We start from the raw sequence: 21,899 nt of genomic DNA, 5'->3' as shown, positions 1-21,899 counted from the left end.
CGCACAGTATCGACTTATTGTACATTCTCTTCTAGACTTCTTACTTTCTTAGCTGATACCATCCGGCCCGGAGGACCAGCGAATGTTGCGGACGTCTCTGGCTTTCTTGTGTGGACTGTATAATGTTTGTTACGTCACGCAGCATTCGGGTTGGCGGCCGGGGGAAATTGTGAGAGGATGTAGGATTATTAGAGGCAGTGAACGAATAATGAAGAAGGGAAGTATCTAATCAGTAAATAAATAAACACAGATGAATAATTTACGGATCAAAGGTTCAACAGCGCCCGTCTCAGAGCGCATAAGGAGCACACCTCGCGGCATGCATGTTGGGTTGTTCAACAGCGCCCGTCTCAGAGCGCATAAGGAGCACACCCCGCGGCATGCATGTTGGGTCGTTCAACAGCGCACGTCTCAGAGCGCATAAGGTGCACACCTCGCGGCATGCGTGTTGGGTCGTTCGACAGCGCCCGTCTCAGAGCGCATAAGGAGCACACCTCGCGGCATGCATATAATGTAGGATGACAGAGGATTGATAGGAATAGTGAGTAGACCCGGCCACCGTGAGAACTGTGAGCTGCGCGCCGCTCTCCTTTCCTCCACTCGCCACTTCGGTTTCACTCACACCACCACCACTTAAACACAGTCTTCTAAATAGAAGAGTTCGCTATTGACCGAAGACGGCGAGATGGCAGCAGTACAGCACAGACACAGTAGTTAGAAAAGTTAGACGTGAGCGGCAGCAGAGCGCCGCCGTCCGCGTTTGAGAGCGAAGTGAGCTCGTCGGCGACTAACAGTGAAGTGAGACCGAGCTGAGCCCGGTATCGGTTCAAATACGTGGCCAAAATGTCACTCGATACAGGGGTCGTGACACAGAGCACAAAAAAGGCGGCCGGCACGCTGCGTCCCCTCACACACCCTTCTAGTTCCCAGGCCCAGGGCCCCGCCGGCCCCATTCGGAACAGGCCACAGGTCAGCCGGGTCGCAGGGTCACAGGGGGACGCCAGTCCACCGTTCGCGGCGTCGATATGGCCCATTGCTTGTCTCAGAAAAACCATGCGCGGCGACAGGTGGCCGCTGGGCGGGCGGCGGCCCGGCTCGGCGTCGGGACCGGCGGGCGGGGTGAGGGGCGGCGCGGCGGCGGCTCGGCTTGGCATCGGCGGCGCGACATTCGCCTAGTTTGTCGGCAACAGTGTGGTTTCCCAGCGCATCGCCGCTATTCTTGAACACGCGTTCCTGGCACTCCAGTTGCTGTCGGTCTGTTTTTTTTCCCCAGCTTCTGGCTGGGTGGTCCCCTTAGCTGTTACCACGGCTTCTGTCACCCGTCCGCTGCTGCTTTATTTTCTTTGTCTCCATCACTGCTACGCTACTACTATATATTATTGGTCTCTATCTATCACTGCCGCTGCCTGTACTGTGTCTCTGTCACTATTGCAGTCTCTGTCACCGTGCCTCCCGCCATTGCTGTCCATCATCTCTGCTCTGTGTCTGTCAGTGCTGTCATCGCCGCTGTCTCTGTTGCTGTCTCTGTCGCTGCTGCTGTCTGTGTCACTGTCGCTACCTCTGTCTGTATCACTGCCTGAGTCGCCATCGCAGCCTGGGTCGCCGCTGCCGTCAAACGCACTATCTGTTATATCTGTCTCTCCTGCTGTATCTGTCACTGCTGTCGCCGCCACCGTCTCTCATGCTGCTCCATCTCCACCGCAGTCTAGTGTCTCTATTATCTGTTATCTCTCTATTTTAGCCCGTGCATTCGCTGTTGTCTGCTTTGTCTCTATCTCTGCCCGTGCAGCCGCTACTGTCTCTGATATGTCTCTATCTCTGCCCGTGCAGCCGCTGCGTCTCTGATATGTCTATCACAGCCCGTGTAGCCGCTGCTGTCTCTGCTTTGTCTCTATTTCAGCCCGTGCATTTGCTGCTGTTTGTTTTGTCCCTATCTCTGCCCGTGCAGCCGCTGCGTCTCTGATATGTCTATCACAGCCCGTGCATTCGCTGCTGTCTGTTTTGTCTCAATCTCTGCCCGTGCAGCCGCTGCTGTCTGCTTTGTCTCTATCTCTGCCCGTGCATCCGCTGCTGTCTGCTTTGTCTCTATTTCAGCCCGTGCATTCGCTGCTGGCTGCTTTGTCTCAATCTCTGCACGTGCAGCCGCTGCTGTCTGCTTTGTCTCTATCTCTGCCCGTGCAGCCGCTGCGTCTCTGATATGTCTCTGTCGCAGCCCGTGCATTCGCTGCTGGCTGTTTTGTCTCAATCTCTGCCCGTGCAGCCGCTACTGTCTGCTTTGTCTCTATCTCTGCCCGTGCATCCGCTGCTGTTTCTGCTCTGTCTATCACAGCCCGTGCAGCCGCTGTAGCTGTCTGCCATCCGTGCAGCCGCTGCAGCTGTCTGCCATTTCTATCACTGCTGCTGATGCTGCACCGTCGCATCGGAGCGAGTCTGAAACACAGATTGATAAATAAATAAGTTAACGGTCCGATGAACAGTTGATGTGATATTTCTATCGAACTAGTTGACTGTTGCTCAATGTGTTTCGAGCTTTTTACAGTTTCTTTACCATTTACATAATTTCTTCCGTCGAAGACACCAAGAAGCAGCACAAATAGATATACTTTTTGTGAACCGTAGAAGTAAAATGTATGAACACTTTCTTATCGTCGCGAAACAAGTGGTGACATTTCTTGCAGCTAACGACAACAAAATTGATGCAAACAGTTAGTTTTCGAAGTGGTTACAAAAACAAATGATATCGATATTTTAGATAGGTATATGTACCTTATACGCATGTCGTTGCTCGTGCCAAAAAAAAACTTCGTATGATATTTATTTACCATTGTAATTACCTAAAGTTGTTATTCTTTGGCGTTGTATGGCGTGATCTAATTAAAAAAATACAAGACCGTCTTCTAGTGGCAATAGCTGAGGTTGCTGCTTTAGACTGTTTCAAAGCCAGGGTCTTGTTTCAGCGAATTGACACTACCAGTATTGGCTGACGCTACCAGTATTGGCACTCGGTTTCCATTGAAACGATAAGCAGAATTTGCCGAATTTGAATTTGAATTTGCCTGTCCCGTAGCTCAGTTGGTAGAGCATTGGACTCCCGGTAGTGAGAGCCTGGGTTCGAGACGCTCCGGCGCTCGATATTTGAGACTCCTGACGTGGATGGTCTGCGGTTGGTGGGAGCAGCCGCAGCCAGTTGAAATCAGTTGAGTGGGACAGGCCGTGTCCGGCTTTGAAGGGCACGTTAAACTTTGGCATCTAAATTCTCCCGATACCCGGAATTGCGCGATCGGACGGTAGGGGTCGGGGTCTACGCAACAAACTCTGCTTAGCGTGAGCTCCGGCTCTGTCAATCCGTCCATTCAAACATTCGAGCTAAAATTAAAAAGAAATTAAAATAATTAAAAAAAGAATTTCAAATGCTTGCTTACGCTCCCATAGAAACCGAACGCAAATACTTAGTAGAGTCAGGTAGCGTCTTGCGCTGGAACAGGGCCCAGAGGCCACCCAAACTTGAGAGAGAGAGAGAGAGAGAGAGAGAGAGAGAGAGAGAGAGAGAGAGAGAGAGAGAGAGAGAGAGAGAGAGAGAGAGAGAGAAGAGAGAGACAGAGACAGAGACAGAGACAGAGACAGAGACAGAGACAGAGACAGAGACAGAGACAGAGACAGAGGCAGAGGCAGAGGCAGAGGCAGAGGCAGAGGCAGAGGCAGAGGCAGAGGCAGAGGCAGAGGCAGAGAGAGAGAGAGAGAGAGAGAGAGAGAGAGAGAGAGAGAGAGAGAGAGAGAGAGAGAGAGAGAGAGAGAGAGAGAGAGAGAGAGAGAGAGAGAGAGAGAGAGAGAGACGGAAAGTGAGAAAGATTAAAAGGTGGGTGGAAAAAGTCTCACCTGATGTGTCTTCCCCGTATCTTTTGCCACGTAGAACTGTGCTAGATTCCAGTTGTCCGGCCACTTCCTGGCCGCATCCACCGCCCTTCGTAGCCGGCCACCGGACCACAAGTCTTCCAGTTCGCGGCGCCAGATTTTGGCTTTGGCGTCAAGTGTCGTACCGTCCAGATCTGGTCGTATGCGGCCAAGGGTGCCTCTCAGATCCTGGTCAAGGTGCTGTATAACCATCGACAGGCGCTCGTGGTAGGTGCGAGGTGGAAAATAGTTCACCATCCACCCCCTCCCCATTGCATCATCTCTACTCTTCCAGAACTCCACCTTCTGTGGCACTGCCTCGCGGACGGCCTGCAGCAGCAGCTCGGGCTGCAGTAGCAACTCGACGCGGCCCCGCGGCGTGTCGAGATCGGCGGTCAGGCCGCCTGGCCGCTCCCCTGGCGGCCGCTGCAGCTGCTGGCGACACCAGGCAGACACTGCGGCTGGGTCACCCAGGATGACTTCCAGGTCGGATGCGGTGAGGATAGCCATCAGCGGAGCAGCGTCCAACGTCACGACTTCGTCAGACGGCGATGTCGGCTGCTTCGCTCCCGCCAGGTCCTGCCGGTCGAGAACGCTCCATGCCATGAGCATGTAACACTGCTGCCAGTTGGTACCTGAAGTGCGGTGGAAACACCACTGTAGCATGCATGTCTGAGCCGCCCGGATCAATGAAGGGATGACGCTTTTCACCCAGCTCTCCCAGCAGGGCGCCGTAGGCCGATGGAGGGTACCGTTGACGACCGCATCACGGAGCAGTATCCGTGCCAGCCGGCGACGCAGCTGGCGCTCCGAGGGCGGCTTCGCATCGTCCTCGGTCAGGACGCTGAAGTCCCTCTTCTCGTTCATGCACAGCTCTAGCATCAGTCTGGTGGCGTGTGTTCTCATAAGCTTTACGGCGTTGATGGCGTTTTGCCGCTGTTCCGGGGTGAGTTCCGCTGCCACGTCGATTGCAGCATAGAAGAAGCATGGCATAGTGGTGCCGGGGGCAAGGTGCTCTTCAAGCCAGTCGAGGACTCTGTGGACACCATCAGTGATGTTTGTCCACGATTTCATGGGTGTGTCTTGAGCCAGCCAGAGCATAGAAGTTTTAATAAAATACGATTTCAAGCCTTCTGTAAGGTCCTTGCCCCATTTCTCCTTCACAATTTGCTTCATTCCTTTCATAGTCTTGATGACCGTCCGCTGCACCGGATGGAGGAAGCGGGCGGCGACTATCTCTGCCCGCGATAAGGAAATCCGATACTCCTTTCGCTCTGTGGGGCTGCCCTTTCTGCCGGTTGGTACAAGATGTACGCCGAACTCCCGGATGTTGTCGCGCACCGCCGATGGAGGGAAGTCAGTCCGTCTTTGGCGGTTGCCTTCCAGCCAGTCGTCCGCCGGCCACCACCCGCGCGCACGTAGGCAGGCTACGTAGTCAATGCCTTCACTCGATGGATCACATGGCTGCTGAACATTGACCGCTGGGCCGGCGATTGTTATCTCACCGTTCGTCATGACTTGGCAGATGTTGAGCATGAGTGAACGGAGGGAGTTGGTCGGAAAGGCATCCAGCGCCGTCATGTGGCGACACTCGGTTGTCGGCACCCAGTACAAGGTCACAAAGCCGATATTGTCGGTCGGTTTCGCCCACAGCTGTGGTGCAGACTGCGGGCTGATGATGGCTGGCTCCGCCCCTGCTCCTGCCCAGTTGAAGGGGCAGCCGAACTCAAACATGACATCGAAGTCCGATGTCCCCCCTCTCCCGACTTTGACGTCCGACAGGCCCTCGGCGCCACTGCCCGATCTGTTGACCGAGACGATGTTGACTGGCAGCTCTGGCTGACAGTGCTGACACCGCTCGCTGGAGATGATCGTCGGGTCCTGCAGGGACGCCAACAGCGGCTCCCACAACAGACAAGTGAGCGCGTCATGCGCCTCATTCTTGACGTTGTTCCCCATCCAGCCACGCCCGGTATTATCGACTACTTCGCCCGCCAGGAGTAAGGTGTCAGGGACTAAGTGCAGTTTCGAACCCCATTTCTTTTCCAATTCCTTCACCGATGGTTGTAACGTACCCAACAGTCTTTTTTCACGCTCCTTCTTCCTGGCCCCAAATAGCTCCGCACGCGACATGTCTGACCAACGGGACCGTCTCACGCGGACTGACCCAATCAGCTAGCACTCGTGCAAGTGTATCGGTCCCGGTCGAGATAAGGACGGCCATCCGCCGCCTGTCGCCGACAGGAGGAGCGATAGGGGCACGACGCTGCTGTCAGGCCGCTCCGGCTGAAACAGATAAACCATGTCTTACTCTCTGCAGTGTTTGTAATTGTATAAAATCTGATCATCGTCGATGAAGATGGAAACATGGTCGAACGACTATGCTAAATGGTCACATCCATTTTACCTGCAATCAGACTACATTTATTAAGGAAGCTCTATCATATCTCATATGTAGTAGTTAGCGTCATATTTGAGGATCTCATATATACAAGACCAGGACGACCTCCGCATGATCTCCGAGGATTATGGATACGAGCAGGCCTGAGTGCTTCTCAGTGTACAGTCTGTCTTAAAAGTACCGCGCAAAGTGACGCGGTGGATCCATCAAGCCTGACCGAGGAAGGGCCTTCTTTAATTTGAAAGTCATCGAACCAATTGACCTGGGGAATGGACGAGAATGTCAATTGCTTCGATGACTCAAATTTAGCAGGCTTTTCCTCGGTCAGGTTTGATGGGTCCACCGTTACTTTGCGCGGTACTTTTAAGACTGACTGTACATACCTAGATGGACCCTTGGTGCCCTGATTGCTGAGGCGCTATGTGCGCAGTGGATGATATTTCCTGCCCCTCTTGAAGTGGCGCCATGAGACCGCACATCGAGGCTTCATGGCCACCACCCTGCAATGTGTAGCTCGATTTTGACTCTTTGCGATTGACCCATGATAACAAAGAGTTCCTGTTTAACGGGGCGCTGTTTTCCTGCGGCCGATGTCGGATGTTGAATCTGCTAATGTGTCGTGATGATAACAGAGGCTCCGCTCCGCAGTACTGTTAAGTGTTTACTGCAGCGGCTGTATGTTTTCAGCGACTAATGTTCCGTGATCGATAAGACTTCCGTGAGGCATAAGTCCCCCTTACAGCACGTGAATTTCTATCAGCTTCAAAAACATACGGAAAAACTAAGTAGCTGAAGGCAAGTTCAATGTTTTGTGGTTAGGTTATTCCAGGGGGCGTCGAAGTCTAGTTCCTACCAACCTGGCACTCCCATGCCTACGTCACCACGAGGACGCCCGAGGGCATTTACATGTTGAAGATAGGGAAATTGCCATATTTTTAGGTGTTGTTTTTATCCGCTGGGACTGAGAGCGTGAGATGATGTTTTTCGTACTGACTGCCATAGTTTGCCATTGCCATAGTTTAGATCCGCCTGGAGGGCAAACTTGAGATAGATGATAATGTAAATATGTGCTAATATGAGCATCAGCATTTGATTTATCCAAATCCAGGGCCAATTAATCGATAGCTTGTCACGTTTTCCAGTGGTGATGCGCTAACTTTCGTGGTTCTTGCAGCCAATAAGGGTGTTTCATAGTGCGATTCAGCCGCATTATCGACTTTAATGCCATAAACCGCCACGGAACACATGATTTGCAGCTCCCTGGCGTGATAGATGCCAGTAGGGCTCCGGAGTCGGAGTCATGAAGTTGGTCGGAGTTGACAGTTCTGACCTGAGTCGTCGAGTCGGAGTCAGAGTCGATTTTAAAAGCTGGAGTCTGAGTCAGTCATCGAAATTCGACCCCCTCCGCAGACCTTTCAGGGTTCCGTAGTCGGAGTTGTAGTCGGTCGGAGTCGACAGTTCTGACCAGAGTCAGAGTCAGAGTCGATTTTGAAAGCCAGAGTTGGAGTCGGTGTCACCAAAAATCCATTGCCTCCGCAGACCTGCTTAGGGCTGTGGAGCCGGAGTCGGTCAGAGCCGACATTTGAAATCAAAGTCAGAGTTGATTTTTGAAAGTCTTAGTCAGAGTCATCAAGAAACCCATGGACGATCCGCAGTACCATGCAGTAAGGGCGCTGCCGATCGCTGCCCTGAATTGGCAATTGCCTATGATTTATGCATTGAATGAATAGATGGCAATTAATTAGGTACCTTCTATTATTCATCCCTTGCCACTTGGAGGACTTACTTTCAGTTCAGTAGAAAAAGACGCATTATTTGTTTGTTTATTTATTGACAAATATTTTTGAGCAGTTAGGGATACAGACACAAAACACAATGATAGCACCTCGCTGGTGCAAATCATTGCTAGATAGATGTTGAAATGTGTTGCCATTGAAGAATCTACTGATTTTCCTGGCGGCTCTCGTTTTCAAGCAACTACTGGTCTTGTACGATCTCTTGATTGCTCACCGTATGGCGTCTAGTTCCAAGGTTTTCTTAAAGCTAATCAAACGTTGCCATGGCTGCTCTTGACGGCATGGCGCTTGCTGGTTCTGGGTTCTTAATTGGTGGTTCTTGCTTGGTTCTTGCGTCTGATGCTGTTGCTTCATGTTCCATCACATCACATTAAATTTCTAATGGAACAGACACTTCTACTTTTTATTTCACTATCAGTCGACTTCCATTTACCCCTGTGGCCTGCTGGCCCTTTTATTTCCACGATAGAATCTACCAATTATTGAAAAAAGTCTCGGATAAAAAAGCAAGAAAAGTATGTCAAGTTAAATAATTGCGACGGTCCTAGAAAACCAGAAAAAAAAAATATATCAAAAAGCCTGTCCATCTCACTTCCCTCACTTCATAACAAACACCACGCAGCAAAACATGCGAAAGAGTCCTTAGCAACGCCTTAGCAACGCATTTGTCTGAAGTGCGCAATATGTGTCACATCTGGAAAAGTTAGTAGCTACTTGATTAATCAACTAGAGTTGGACTATATAAGCTAGGCTTTTATATAAAAAAATAAGTGTTTGCTTATCGAATTTATAGAAACTGGTTACTTGACTTCGAAATAATGATTTATTACAGAAAAAGCTTGTTTGCGACATATTTGTAAAGAAACAACGGAAATAGCTTTGACTCGTACGCTATTCTAGTACATTTTTGGTAGAAAACTTCGTCCAACCTTATGTTTTAGGGCCTTGGGTTATTCAACCCTCACACTTTCTGGGGGTCGAACGAGGGGGTCGAACGTGACTTCCTCGGTTTTTCGCAAGTAACTCGATTAGAAGCGGCTGATTGCGACGAAACTTTCAATGCCCTCGATTAGATCAATTTTACACACACCCTGAAAATTTCATGACCCTGACCCAAATGATCTTTGACCTGTGACCTGTTTCTCGAGACCATGTTTGACCGAAATCGCGATTCGGCGTATGTCGCATCGCATTATCCGCGCGTTTGCAATTTTTTTGTGTGGTTTTAAACGTTAAAGGTAGTGTGCCACCTTCCAATGATTTCCCATTTTATTTTTCCTAGGATAAGAAGCTTCTGTTTTTGCCTAATATCGCAAAAAAATCAAAAATGGGCCTAAAATTGTGCTTTTTTCGCCTAAAAGTTTATCGGTTTTTCGATATGTATAACAACTGTAGTGGGCTGACCTGCAAACAGGCGTCGGCAACAATCGCGAATGCGGCGCACATGTGACAATAAGCAAAGGTCATTATAGAGTTACGACGTACGGGAATGAGTTATCAGCTGCCTAATCGTGGACAACACAATGTCGAATTTAAACTGTAAGCCTGTATTGGAATTGTTTCTTTAATTTGGCTGTCGAACATTAATTTATGATTTGAAATATTATTTTATGTAAAATAATTCATATGAAACAGCCGTCTCTAAAGTTATGACCCCATCTCACCACATGAAAGTGGCAGAAATGACAATGATCAGCTGACGCATTTTTCTTGGCCGAAGTCAGAGCGCGCGGCCCGACGCACCACCACCGCACCACAAAGTATGAGCAGAAGCCACCTGCGGTAGGCCGCGCCCAAAGCCAGGGCCCCGGTAACGTGAGGTAGCCGAGTCGGGGCAGCGTGCGCTGACCCAAGCCGGGGCCGCGGCTTTGGGCGCGGTCTACCGCATCCCCGGGCAGCCCCGGGCTATCACATGACACCGGGAGGACGCGCGGCCCCGGCTTGGGTCAGCGCACGCTGCCCCGACTCGGCTACCTCACGTTACCGGGGCCCTGGCTTTGGGCACGGTCTACCGCACCACCTAACAGGCGTGTTCGAAACCGCAGGAGATGATGATGAACGGGTTTATCGAAACTTGATTGGATGAGCCTATCGGTAATAGCGATTTCAGTGTGTGCATTTATTGTTCATAGTGGTGTGAAATGTGGTTGGAGTACGACCGACAACCCGTCGGGGCGAATTTCGCACTGGGGTACTCAAAATTTGAAGAATTTAAGACGTTTCCATGAGTTTTGAAGGTATGGATAAGTTCTAAAAATCCGGTTCTCCTTATCTGGGCTATTAACTCCATACGGTCCAGGAAAGCTGGCACACTACCTTTAACGGATGTGAAACGATGTTGGTCCCATGGATTGCGGTGGGTGTCAAGGTCACGTGAAGGTCAAGACAGGTCATTGACCTTTAACCCGCGACCTGGTGGGGGGGGGCTATCTTTTGCCCCCCCCCCTCCAGACTTTTCGATATATCTCCAGAACTGCTGCGCCGATCGTCACCAAACTTTCAGTACCCTCCCGGACATCAATTTTACACATTGTGACCAAAAATTTTTCCAAAGGCTATGATAGGTTGGCCGGAAATGACGTCAGAGTGACGTCATGTTCTGCCGTTTTCGACCCAAAAAAGGGTTTCGCGGGAAGAGCTGTCAGGCCTATAGCTTTGCAAATACAGAAAAATGATAAGACATAAAAGGTGTAGAATCGACAGTGCTACAAAACTGCTATCTCGGATTTTTGAAATTTTTAGATTTTGACCCCCAAAAGTAAAAGAAATAAATTGTTTGGATATAATAATCGAAAAATCCAAAAAGTTTTTTGAATTTCGCAAAAACAGGAATATATATGATAGTCATTACCGCCTTCCATCCACATACCAAATTTGAGATTGATACCTCTTTTTTTTGGCGAAGATGTAGCGAAAAAACTGTTCAAAATTGATGACGTCAAATTTTCTAACTCAATTTTTAGCAATTCTAGACCCTGTAGCGCAAAACAAAGACCACCATTAGACTCCCCGTGACGAGCTGCATCGAATCAATACCCATTTTATGCAAAACTATCAACTTTAAAATTTGACCTTTTTTGGCCTGACCTTGACCTGACCTTGACCTGAACTTCACCAGAAGGTGACCTCAGCCGTACCTGATAGTCTTATAACCAACACCATTGAGTTGGAAATGAAAAATTGGCCATAAAACATGCATCACACAACCTTAGTAAAGTTGGGGTCATGTGACCTGACCTGTGACCCTTGGTGACCTGACCTGTGACCTGACCTGGTATTGTTAGTGACCTCTAATAGCAACATATCTACTAGGTAACTGACGCCCTATCGCTGATTCTCGACAAAATGCGTTTTCCTCGGTGTTATAGCGCATTCCTTAGAAGACCCGTGAACGGTGAAATATTTCATCTTTGACCTGACCTGTGACGTCATCGGTGACCCCGAGGTCAATGAAATTTGGTTTCCTTCGACAAATTTGACAGGCCTTTCGAACGCCGTTTGAATTTTGCGGATCCGTCCAGTAGTTTCGGAGATACGAGGGCGGGCAAAAAATAGCCCCCCCACCAGGTCGCGTTATTAACAGACCCCACCAGGGCGCGGGTTAATGACCTTGGTTTACTTTTTCGAGATTTACATGTTTTTAGGGTAGTTTTTTAGCTAATTTCGAATTAAGCAACCATTTGAACATTTACGAAGTAGTTTGGTGCCTTTGTAACATGTTATGAAGCCATTAGCGTCGCCACGGGGGGGCAAGCGGAGCAGCCTGCCCCCCCCCCCAACCTCGGACCGGGCACCCCCTGAGTCCTGAGATCGATACAGATCCGATGAGATTTTGGAGTCGGGGAAAAATGGGGGTACCTTTCTGAGAATGCCTGTGAGGTCAGACTCTGTTGGAGCGTGCAGTTCAAACCAAAGTCAGAGTTGCAGTCACCAAAATCTTCAAGACTCCGACTCCAGACTCGGAAATGTCAATGCCATGATTCATGTCATGTTCCTAGTTGGTTCTGTATTACATTTTGTAGCTGATTTTCATAAATTTTGGAGTGCTGACACATAATTTTCGTTCAAAGCGTGACACGAAATCTTCGGGGCCTTTCTCAACTCTCGTCAAATGTCTGCGACAGGCACAAGTACCGTTCAAGTGCCGCAGGGCTCATGAGCCTGCTTTTCACACAGGCTCCTAAGGAGCTCCACTGAGCTCTAAGAAGCTTTCGGAGGGCCCAAACCGGCCTCTGAGAGTCCCACTGGTGTCCATGTTCTCTAGAGGGCCCATACAGGGATCTTTGGGGACATTATACATACGTAGACCTCTGAAGGGCCACACGAATCTTTGAGGATGTCTTCGAAAATTTCTGAAAACCTCAACTGGCCTATGAAAGTTCAGCCGAACTTTTGAGGCGACAGACTTTACTAAACCCCAACCCGGCATCTGAGGGGTCACAACTCACGTGTCCCTCTGAGGGCCGCAACACATGTTTGTGTTGCGGCCCTCACCTGTGTCCGGTGACCTTAGTCCGGTGCTAGAGTGATTTTGTTGATTTCTGTAGTAATTCTTTAAGTTTTCTCGTCTTCTTTCTGCTGATAAATTTGTCTGTGCCTCCGTCTTCATTTTGGTACAACTGTGCCATTGTTCCTTGGTGACAATCCCTGCGCTCTTGCGCTGGGATTGGTAATTATATGGTAATTATACGTGTCCTGGTAATTATATCAGGCATTGTTTGGTAAATTTGTTATAGCTTATTTTAGTTACACCCAATCCCTAAATCAGCTGATAGGGTTTCCTTCCAGTACCTTTCATCACCTTTCACTCAACCTTCTTTGCATAATACTATATGCAAGCGCAACCACATGAAACCCTTCCACCTCTCCTTAATAACAAAATATTTAACCCGTTTCAAAGTGTTGGCCCTACGAACCTTTCCTTTTTACATGAGCAATACGAACACCTGAAACGTAACTGCAAATATTATACTCCTTTTCAACCGGAACTGTTTTCCCATGAGCATAGTGATGGGCTTTCTATTATGCACATCAATGTTAGATCCATTCTCACCAATGAAAAGTTTGATGATTTTCAAACTTTCATGTTCTCAACCGGCAAACACTGGAGTGTTATTTGCTTAACAGAAACCTGGCTAGATCCTTTCACAGAGCAGTACAGGCATCTCCCAGGCTATACTTCAATTTTTAGTAGTCGTCCTAATAAAACAGGTGGAGGTGTTGCGATGTATATATGCAATAAGTGCATAAGCTCAACATCGCCTCTAAAAATCAATAAGATTGATGAGACAGAATCTTTATTTGTTGAAAGTACTGTACAATCCAAACAAATTGTACTTGGTGTTGTCTACAGGCCCCCACGTCTATGTTCTTCCCAGTTTATTGACCAAATGACTGAGGTACTTGAACACACAAGTATATGTCATAAGGATGTTATTATCACCGGTGACTTTAACTATGACCTTTTCCAAGTTGCAACAGATAGCTCTGTTGAAAACTTTCTGCACATGTTTACCACGAATGGTTTCTTTCCATGTATTTTTAGACCTACACGACTTGGTGTCGACAGTGCATCACTGCTTGACAATATATTCTCTAATAACCTTTCAATCTTGAATGACCCAGGTCTTATTTTGAGTGACTTATCAGACCATTTCCCAGTGTTTGTCGATCTTACTCTCAGAACAGACAATTCTCATAAACATATGAGGCAAACCATCACTTCTTTTAACTATAACATGATTCCTCACTTGCAAACTCGTTTGCAGTTGAAACTAAGAGACTTCTGTAATGAAACTGATGCGGAACACGCATGTACAACATTTATAGAAGCCTACACTTCCGAGATATCTAGGTGCAGCCACACCTATACTCCCACTCGGAAAAAGACACCTATTAAACCATGGATTACCCCTGGCTTATTGATTTCCATTAACAGAAAAAACGAGCTTTTTCGTATAAAGAATAGACACCCGTCTCCCTTCAATATCAACAACTACAAACGTTATAAGAATTTGTTCACTCATATACTGAGGAAAGCCAAACAAACTTACTATCAGAATGCACTAAAAGATTGTGGCCCGAGGGAAACCTGGCGGCTACTGAACGAGATAACGAAAGGAAACATAATTAAACAAGAAAGTCCACCTTCTTTTAAGATTGGTGATGATGTTGAAAATGACCCAAAAATAATCGCCGAATCTTTTAACTCATACTTTGCTAGTGTTGGCAATGACTTAAAAGAGCGGATACCTCCTTGTCCCACCGACCCTATTGAAAATCTTCCTAGAGGACTAGGAAACTCACTATCATCATTCACCGAAACTAATGACATTGAAGTTACTGAGATAGTAAATAGCACCAAAAAAGTTGGTGGTGGAATAGACGGCATTAATGCACGTATTTTTAAAGCAACTTACCAGACTGTCCTAAGAGAGCTTGTCTTTCTCTTGAATTTATGCTTACGCCAAAACGTGTTTCCTCGCCCTTTGAAAACGGCGGTTATAAAACCAATTTTTAAAGCAGGGGATAAGCAACGTTTTACAAACTATAGACCAATAAGCATACTGCCTTTTATATCGAAAATACTAGAAAAACTAGTACATACCCGACTTGAGCATTTCTTTGAACATAACAAAATCATCACCGAATTTCAGTTTGGTTTTAGAAAAAGCATGAGCACTTACATGCCCCTTCTTTTGGTTCAAGAAAAGGTAAACCAAGCATTTGAAGCAGGCAAAGTTGTCTGCGGCTTATACCTTGACCTCCGAAAAGCATTTGACACTGTGAACCAAACCATTTTACTTAAGAAACTGTATGCTTACGGTATACGTGACAATGCACTTATGATGCTGAAATCATATTTAGAAGGCCGCACACAATGTGTTGAGGTAGAGCATGTTCGCTCCAGCCTTGCTTCGGTTGATATCGGTGTTCCCCAGGGCTCCATCCTTGGGCCTTTTCTGTTTTTAATTTACATCAATGACTTTCCTTCCATTTCTGATGATATAACTGCATATCTGTATGCAGATGACACTGCCATTTTCATTGAAGGCAATGATGAAGCCCATTTGCAAAGAGTCATCGACGCCACAATGCCCAAGATAGCTGTTTGGTTTCAAGCAAACCAATTATCTTTAAATACAGACAAAACTTTTTGTCAGCTCTACAATAATTCTAAACGCGCTGTCAATGTGTCTGTTTTGCTCTCTGGTGCACATATTAAATTTGTTAAAACAGTTAAGTACTTGGGCATGTACGTAGATGACGATCTGAAATGGAAATCACACATTTCACACCTTTCTACAACGCTGACTCGTAACGTTGGACTCATAAGCAGAGCTAGGTATATATTGGTACCTAAACAGCTGCTTCTTTTATATAACGCACTTTTCCTTCCGTATATCAACTACTGCTGTATGCTTTACAGCAACACTTATATTACAAACGTAGATAAGCTCGAGAAATTACAAAAGCGTGTGGTCAGAATGATTGATGGCGAACATAGACTCGCACACACAGCACCAATTTTTAAGAAACTGAAAATACTTAAGTTGAGAGACATTGGTAAGCAGCAGATGCTTCTGCTAATGCATAGAAAGTTGAAAGGAACTTTGCCTTCATCTATTGACAGACTTTTTACGATACTCGAACCGCTTCGAGATACTCGCTCGACCCATCATTTCCACGAGTTCTTCTCAGAAAAAAATTATCGCAGCTACACTACTAGGTGGTCTGCACCTAGAATTTGGAACTCAATAATTGGTCCTAAGTTCACAGATATGGAAGCAGTTCCACTAACAAAGAGAGAAATCAAGGATTTCTCAAAGCAGTATTTTATCGATCAATACTGATACCATTGCCAACACTGACATTTATGTTCTTGTGTTCCACCTGCGTTCGTAAACATACGAATACCTGCCAATGAAATGATCCCCCATTTTATTTATTGTGGGTATGTACGTACATTTACCTGATAATGTATTTTTTACCCGCTCTCTCACAGGTACATACTTGCACAGTACATAGTTATATGTACACAATTACAGAATTTGTCTTTAATGCATATCACTTATGCATACCTAATTTTGGAGAATTGTACATCTCTGTAACTGGGTAGGTATGTTCTAACTGGGTACCTAGATCGCCACAAGAGGTGGTGGTATTTAGTGGTCCTTATGTCTTTTCCCTGTTTGTCTTTTACTTCTTCTCGAACTTTTATCCCACATTTTTGTTTTGCCCTTTTCTTTTTGTTAAGCTTTGCTTTTTCTCCCTATAAACATCATACAGTACGTACAGTACTAACTGTATGTCTTTGAATCATCGCCATCGCTCAATGACCTAGCTTTCTGTCTATTTACATTACTTGCTATTTGTATACCGGTCGTCTCGTCTTGTTTTGTGTACTTACAAGTCACACTTAAGTACTCCTGGATACGTAACAATACGTAAATCAGCCCTACGATACTTCCCACCGAACTGGGTTTACCGAGCAACAAGCTTGCTTAGCTCGGTATCCCTTTTCGGTGAGGATCTGACTCCTCCGGGTGTGACTAGGCTCTGTCCCTCTTCTATGATGCAAGCTTTGCATGCGCTTATTACCACTAACCCCTGGATCACTCTCTCCTTCTCACTATCTTCTTTGGGAATGGTGTAGCGGCCAGTCAAGCTACATTTAGTCTTGACTTCTTTGCCTCTTCTTATGACATTTTACTAACTTACTAAGTATTGTATTTAGCTTTGTTTTGTTTGCTTTCCTTTTTCTTAGCAGGGAGTGTCGCGACTTTCTTCATATTTTTGTCTTGGGAGGTGTTAACGTAAGGTGCTGTTGTCGCGTGGGTCAGTGGGTGGACACTCCTGGTCGTCTGATCATGGGCGGCGGCTTAGGAAAAAAAAAATGTTTCTTATGTCCCTACCAACGTAGGGTCCTTAAGGATTCGACACAGACCCCGGTGGTTCACACTGTTATTCGAGGGCTCCAGGCTCACCCTGGGCCTAGTCTCTTAGCGCCCGCCGCCCACACTGGCTTCTGAAAGCTCGTGTGCCCTAAAGGGCTTTCCGGGCCCACCTTAGGCTCGGAAAGCCCTAAAGCACCACATACACGTAAATATTTGGGGTGACCCACGCCGATCTCCGGGATCCTAAGCAGGCTTCTGAGAGTCCACACTGACCCTCAGTGGCCTGAAATGGCCTGGAAGTCGCAATCCTATCTCTAAGGGATCCCTTGCCGCTATGCCGTGCGTAACTTTTGGTTCCGTTAAATATTTTTGGTCGCGTTTGCAGCGCTTCCCTTCACTCGAAAAACCAGAAACTTTTTGTTCACACTCGAGTGAACAAAACACTTCTTCTCACTGCAGCAAGAATGAATGATGTACTTCCGATTCACACTTCCGACATTCTCGCTCAGTCTCCGCCGAATACCCAATTCTTAGCTACAATCGGCGGCTGGGATAAGCCCTATGCATTTCACGTAAAACCTGGGCATGCATGCGTGAATGGAGGTTTTAGCGAGGTGATCCGATTCAAATGGAGCGTTTTTCACCTTCTTCTGGGTAATGATCATGAGCGACAAGAGTCTGCACAGGGGCCCTCTGCAGTGCGTCGGCAATCGCAGCCACTGTAATTCTAACGGTCTTTTTTTGTCCAGAAATTTCAAAATTATGATTTTTTTTGTAAAAAAATACATGCTATAGCTAGAAGGAAAACTTTGTCACCATCGGATTCCTCGCACCATTGCGCGTCGAATGATATGTAAAACGAGTGAGTAACGGCTGGGGAAAGGCAAGATTTAACACAAAACTTGATTTTGCCCCCCCAACCGAAAATGTCTGGCGACGCCTATGTATGAAGCTATCAGTGGTGGTTGACAGGTCTGGCAGGACCCTTACTGGTTGACCTGACCCGACCTAACCTGGTCTAAATGCATGAAGACATCATCTGTGATCAAAACAAACATGAAACTCGTGATCAGCACCACGAAAAGCCCTTATCAACCTCACTTTACGATGTTCTAACAAGTCCCGATTTTCCCGACTTATGGGTCATTGATCTGACCTGGCAGGTCAAACAATGACCTAGGACCTTAAAATTGGGTAGCATCGGATTCCTCATGTCACGGGAAATACGCTCGTTCTATCCGCAAGGCTCTAGTCGATCAGGGGCCAAACGGCAAGGGGGTCTAACGGACCCCCTTCCCCTCCCTATACCTATGTTCGCGGCTGGATCACCAATATGGGCGAGGGTTAAAACCCTGGCTATCAAGCCTGACTATTGCATGAAAAAAAACAGTGCAAACAATTTGTAGGTATATCACAAAATTTTCAACATATGACCTAAGGTAAAATCAATTTTTGCGACCTCATCATTTAAAGTCAATAGGAGAAAATTGATCTGCTGTTCAATTGGACGAAAACGCTCAAACGTCGTGCTCGTGATACAAGCAAACATGACACACTGAATTCGGAAACAGTGCACCCATGACCCCTCTTTATGCCCCTGAGGTCATCTCAGGTCATCAAACGTCTCCAGCAGTTTTTTTTACAATATCTTTAGAAAGAAACATGCTAGAGCGATGAAAACACCTTTCATACGATCAGCTCAACAATATAAATCAACTGATATGCAGCGTTACTTTTTCCGTGACATTGACCCGTTCCAAATTCTAATATTGAACTTTTCGGATCGACCCACAGTTCATTTAACTCGTCTGGACGGAAGGAATGCGATAGCGGTAAAATCAACGCAATAAATATTGGTGTCAAATGTTATTGCAGACAAACGTGTTCCGCAAAAATGCCAAATTTTTCGCTTTCGCCGTCTGGAGGCTAACCCGCGCCCCACGGGGGGGGGGGCTATTTATAGCCCCCCCCCCTCCCGTTTTTCTGCAATAACTTCCAAACCGCTTGACGTATCGACGCCAAACTTTCAGTACCTTCGGCTGCATCAATTTGACACCTGGTGTCAAAATTTGAACTTCGTACCTACCATAGGTCGGCCGAAAATGACGTCAGAATGACGTCATGTTCGGCCGATTTCGACGCAAAACATTGAACCACGGCAATCGCTCCCAAGAGCTCAGTTTTTAAGCGAGATCCAATTTCTTTGCATGAGAGGACTCAGAATAGACTGCGCTATCAAACTGCTATCTCGGATTTTCAAAATTTTGAAAATTTCGAAAATTTAACATAATAAAATTCAAAATTTATATTTTTACATTTTTTTTCAAAAAGTTTTTTGACTTTTCGAAAAAACCGGAATGTATGTGATAGAACGCATTATTATGACTAACTCTAGCAAGTTTTAGCTAAATATTTTCAAAAATGGCCAAGTTATACGAATTATTGCAAAACATTAACAATTATTAATTTTTCAAATCAATTTTTCAGCACGAATTTGACATCGTACGCCAATATAAATAGCACCATCGTGTTTCTGAGCTCAAACTGCATCCAATAGACACCTTTTTTGTTGAAAAAATTTACCTTCAAAATTTGACCTTTTTTGACCCACAAGTGACCTGACCTAAGCTAAATTTGACTCAAAATGACCTCGAATGACACAGACGACATCAAATTCGAAATGTTTGGCCTAAATGGACCATAAAACATGTGTCACGTGACCGACGGATGATACAATATTTTCGTGACCTGTGATGACCTGACCTTGACCTGAAAATCAAAGTACAAGTTTGGTACCCTCAGAGTATCTAGAGCATCTGTTCACGAGTGTGTGAACCAAAATGAGCCTGATCTGACTTGTAAGACGGCGGCCAGAGCCCAAAACGTGACGAAGCCAAAATGCTAATAATTTTTACTTTGACCTGACCTGTGACGTCATCGGTGACCTTGAGGTCAATGAAATTAGGTTGCGCTCGACATTTTTTCCGGGGCTATCAGACGCCGTTTGAATTTTGACGATCGGCCCAGTAGTTTCGGAGTTAGGAGGGGGGGGGCTATGAATAGCCCCCCCCCCCCCAGTAGGGCGTGTTATACGCAGACCCCAGTGGGGCGCGGGCTAAGCTGTTGGCTCTAGGTCAAATCTGAGAGCATTGTATAGACAAGATTTGAAGGAGCTATCGAATGCGCTTTTCGTGGCGCTCTAGCTCTATATTGGTTTGCTATTTTTGTGCCGCTTTGTTTTAAAGAAAAAAATCAAAATCGGGAAAATCGTGATAATTTTACCCTAGGTGAGCTTCCGTGACTTTGAAAAAAATGACTTGAGTATTTTTGGAAGATCCTACATCGAGCTACGCAAAGCGCATCATCCTCGCTGTTTCAGAAAATCTTAGAGTTTAAACAACCTCACTCCTCCCACCATCCGTGTCAGCAATGTTTCACGCGAATACCCCATGCTGAGCCTTGAGTTGATTTGGGCGCTGCGCCGTCTAAAGGCCACCGAGGCTTGGGAGTGATTGGATCAGGAACCGGAACCATAAGGGAAAGCGCGTTTAACTCGTTGTTCATTGCTGCAAAATTATGTACATAACTACACCCAAAAGGCGTTGTAGGACGTCAAAGTCAGGTCGGGTCGGATCGGTCTTTTGCGGCGCACGGTCACCTTTAACCCAGTACCGTCGCACTGCAAATATTGGGCCAAAAAGTCGCACCCGGTGTCGGCTTCCTTTCAGCAATCCATACCTGCCTGCCTGCAGTGTTCCGGGGAGCGATGATGGCCGGCATTCGGTACTCTTGCTGACGATGCACATCAGAACACTGAGACGCCCATCTGATCACTGGCCCGGCCCTGCCGCGCGGGCTGTACCCCTTTGACCGCTAATTATGTGAACTCATGCCACGGCCGGCACCTCTGCTCGGTCATAAACGAATGCGACCCAGCATATAAATAAATGAAGCGGTTGATCTCAGCCACATCGTCATTGAGCAGAGTGATTGATGTGTGAACACTCAACCGTAAGATTTCATCGATGACAAGTAGATAATCAACTAACTTCTAATGGACAGCCTGCATACAATATTTTTGCCGAATGTAAATTAGTTAGTGTGTGGGTGGGAGGGCCCGTTGAACCCCTCGTAGACGGTTGGGACTGTTAGTGAAGGCCGACGGGATGCATGATTTTGTAGGTGCTGTGGAAGGATACCAGTTTATGGACGCATACGGTCGGATAGTCCATGTGAATGTTGCAAATGCTTACCTACCCGTCCATCCTCTTTCGCTGTTCGTCATTACTGGCCATGACGTTTGAAGACTGACCTATGTGAGTTCTAAAATTATTACGGACTAACTGTTTGGCTTTGCTCACACTCGTCACTTTCGTCCTCACTCGTCTCACAGGTGGTCTGTTTCTGTCCTTCCATTGTTATGTTACGAACTGCCCAACCCACCAATCGGGGCATGAATCATAATGGCTGTCACCGGCCGATGAGTCCTCACTCGTCCTCATGCTCGAAACTGTTCCTCCTGACCAGGGCTGCGGAGTCGGAGTTGGTTGGACCGAAGTCGCAGTCGGAGTCGGAGTCGATTTTGGAAGCTGGGGTCGGAGTCAGAGTCACCAAAAATCCACCGACTCTGCAGCCCTACTGACCATAGGGGGGATGAATCATAGCCACAGATGACGTGAGGGGGATTTTTGGGGCGCCCGGACCACTGAGGTCATCGGCGACGGATACGGTGAGGCTGACGTGGCCCTGACCGGACCCCCCCCCCCCCCCCGGCTGGAGAGCACCGGGGGCTCTGCCACTCGGCAGCGCGTCCGGTCCGCCTACGGGTTTTGACGGTACATACACCCCCGCCGTTTTTTGAGTTAGTCATTGGGCTATCGGTCGCCGCGACGGAGCTCGTGTCTACGTACAGTC

The 21,899-nt window shown here is 47.2% G+C and overlaps 1 protein-coding gene across 2 annotated transcripts; it reads right to left on the bottom strand.

Annotated features, from left to right (window-relative positions):
- Positions 1-645: 645 nt before the first annotated feature.
- On the bottom strand, positions 646-20,772 carry LOC122393925. Of its 2 annotated transcripts, XM_043390403.1 has the most exons (4): positions 15,348-15,375; positions 14,508-14,684; positions 3,877-6,177; positions 646-2,430 (listed from the first exon to the last, which is right to left on the bottom strand). In XM_043390403.1, exons 3-4 carry the CDS (start codon positions 6,022-6,024, stop codon positions 2,392-2,394), a joined length of 2,187 nt encoding a protein of 728 aa, XP_043246338.1. In that variant the 5' UTR covers positions 6,025-6,177; positions 14,508-14,684; positions 15,348-15,375; the 3' UTR covers positions 646-2,391. The 2 variants fall into 2 exon arrangements, with proteins under 2 accessions (XP_043246338.1, XP_043246340.1); XM_043390405.1 differs by lacking the exons at positions 14,508-14,684; positions 15,348-15,375 and adding an exon at positions 20,724-20,772.
- Between the last annotated feature and the right edge of the window lie 1,127 nt (positions 20,773-21,899).

The sequence above is a fragment of the Amphibalanus amphitrite genome, unplaced genomic scaffold (genome assembly GCF_019059575.1).
Source record: "Amphibalanus amphitrite isolate SeventyFive unplaced genomic scaffold, NRLGWU_Aamphi_draft 000562F_arrow, whole genome shotgun sequence".
Classification (NCBI taxonomy): domain Eukaryota; kingdom Metazoa; phylum Arthropoda; class Thecostraca; order Balanomorpha; family Balanidae; genus Amphibalanus; species Amphibalanus amphitrite.
Note: the sequence above shows the minus strand (reverse complement) of the source record. Positions and strands in the feature narration are given on the sequence as shown.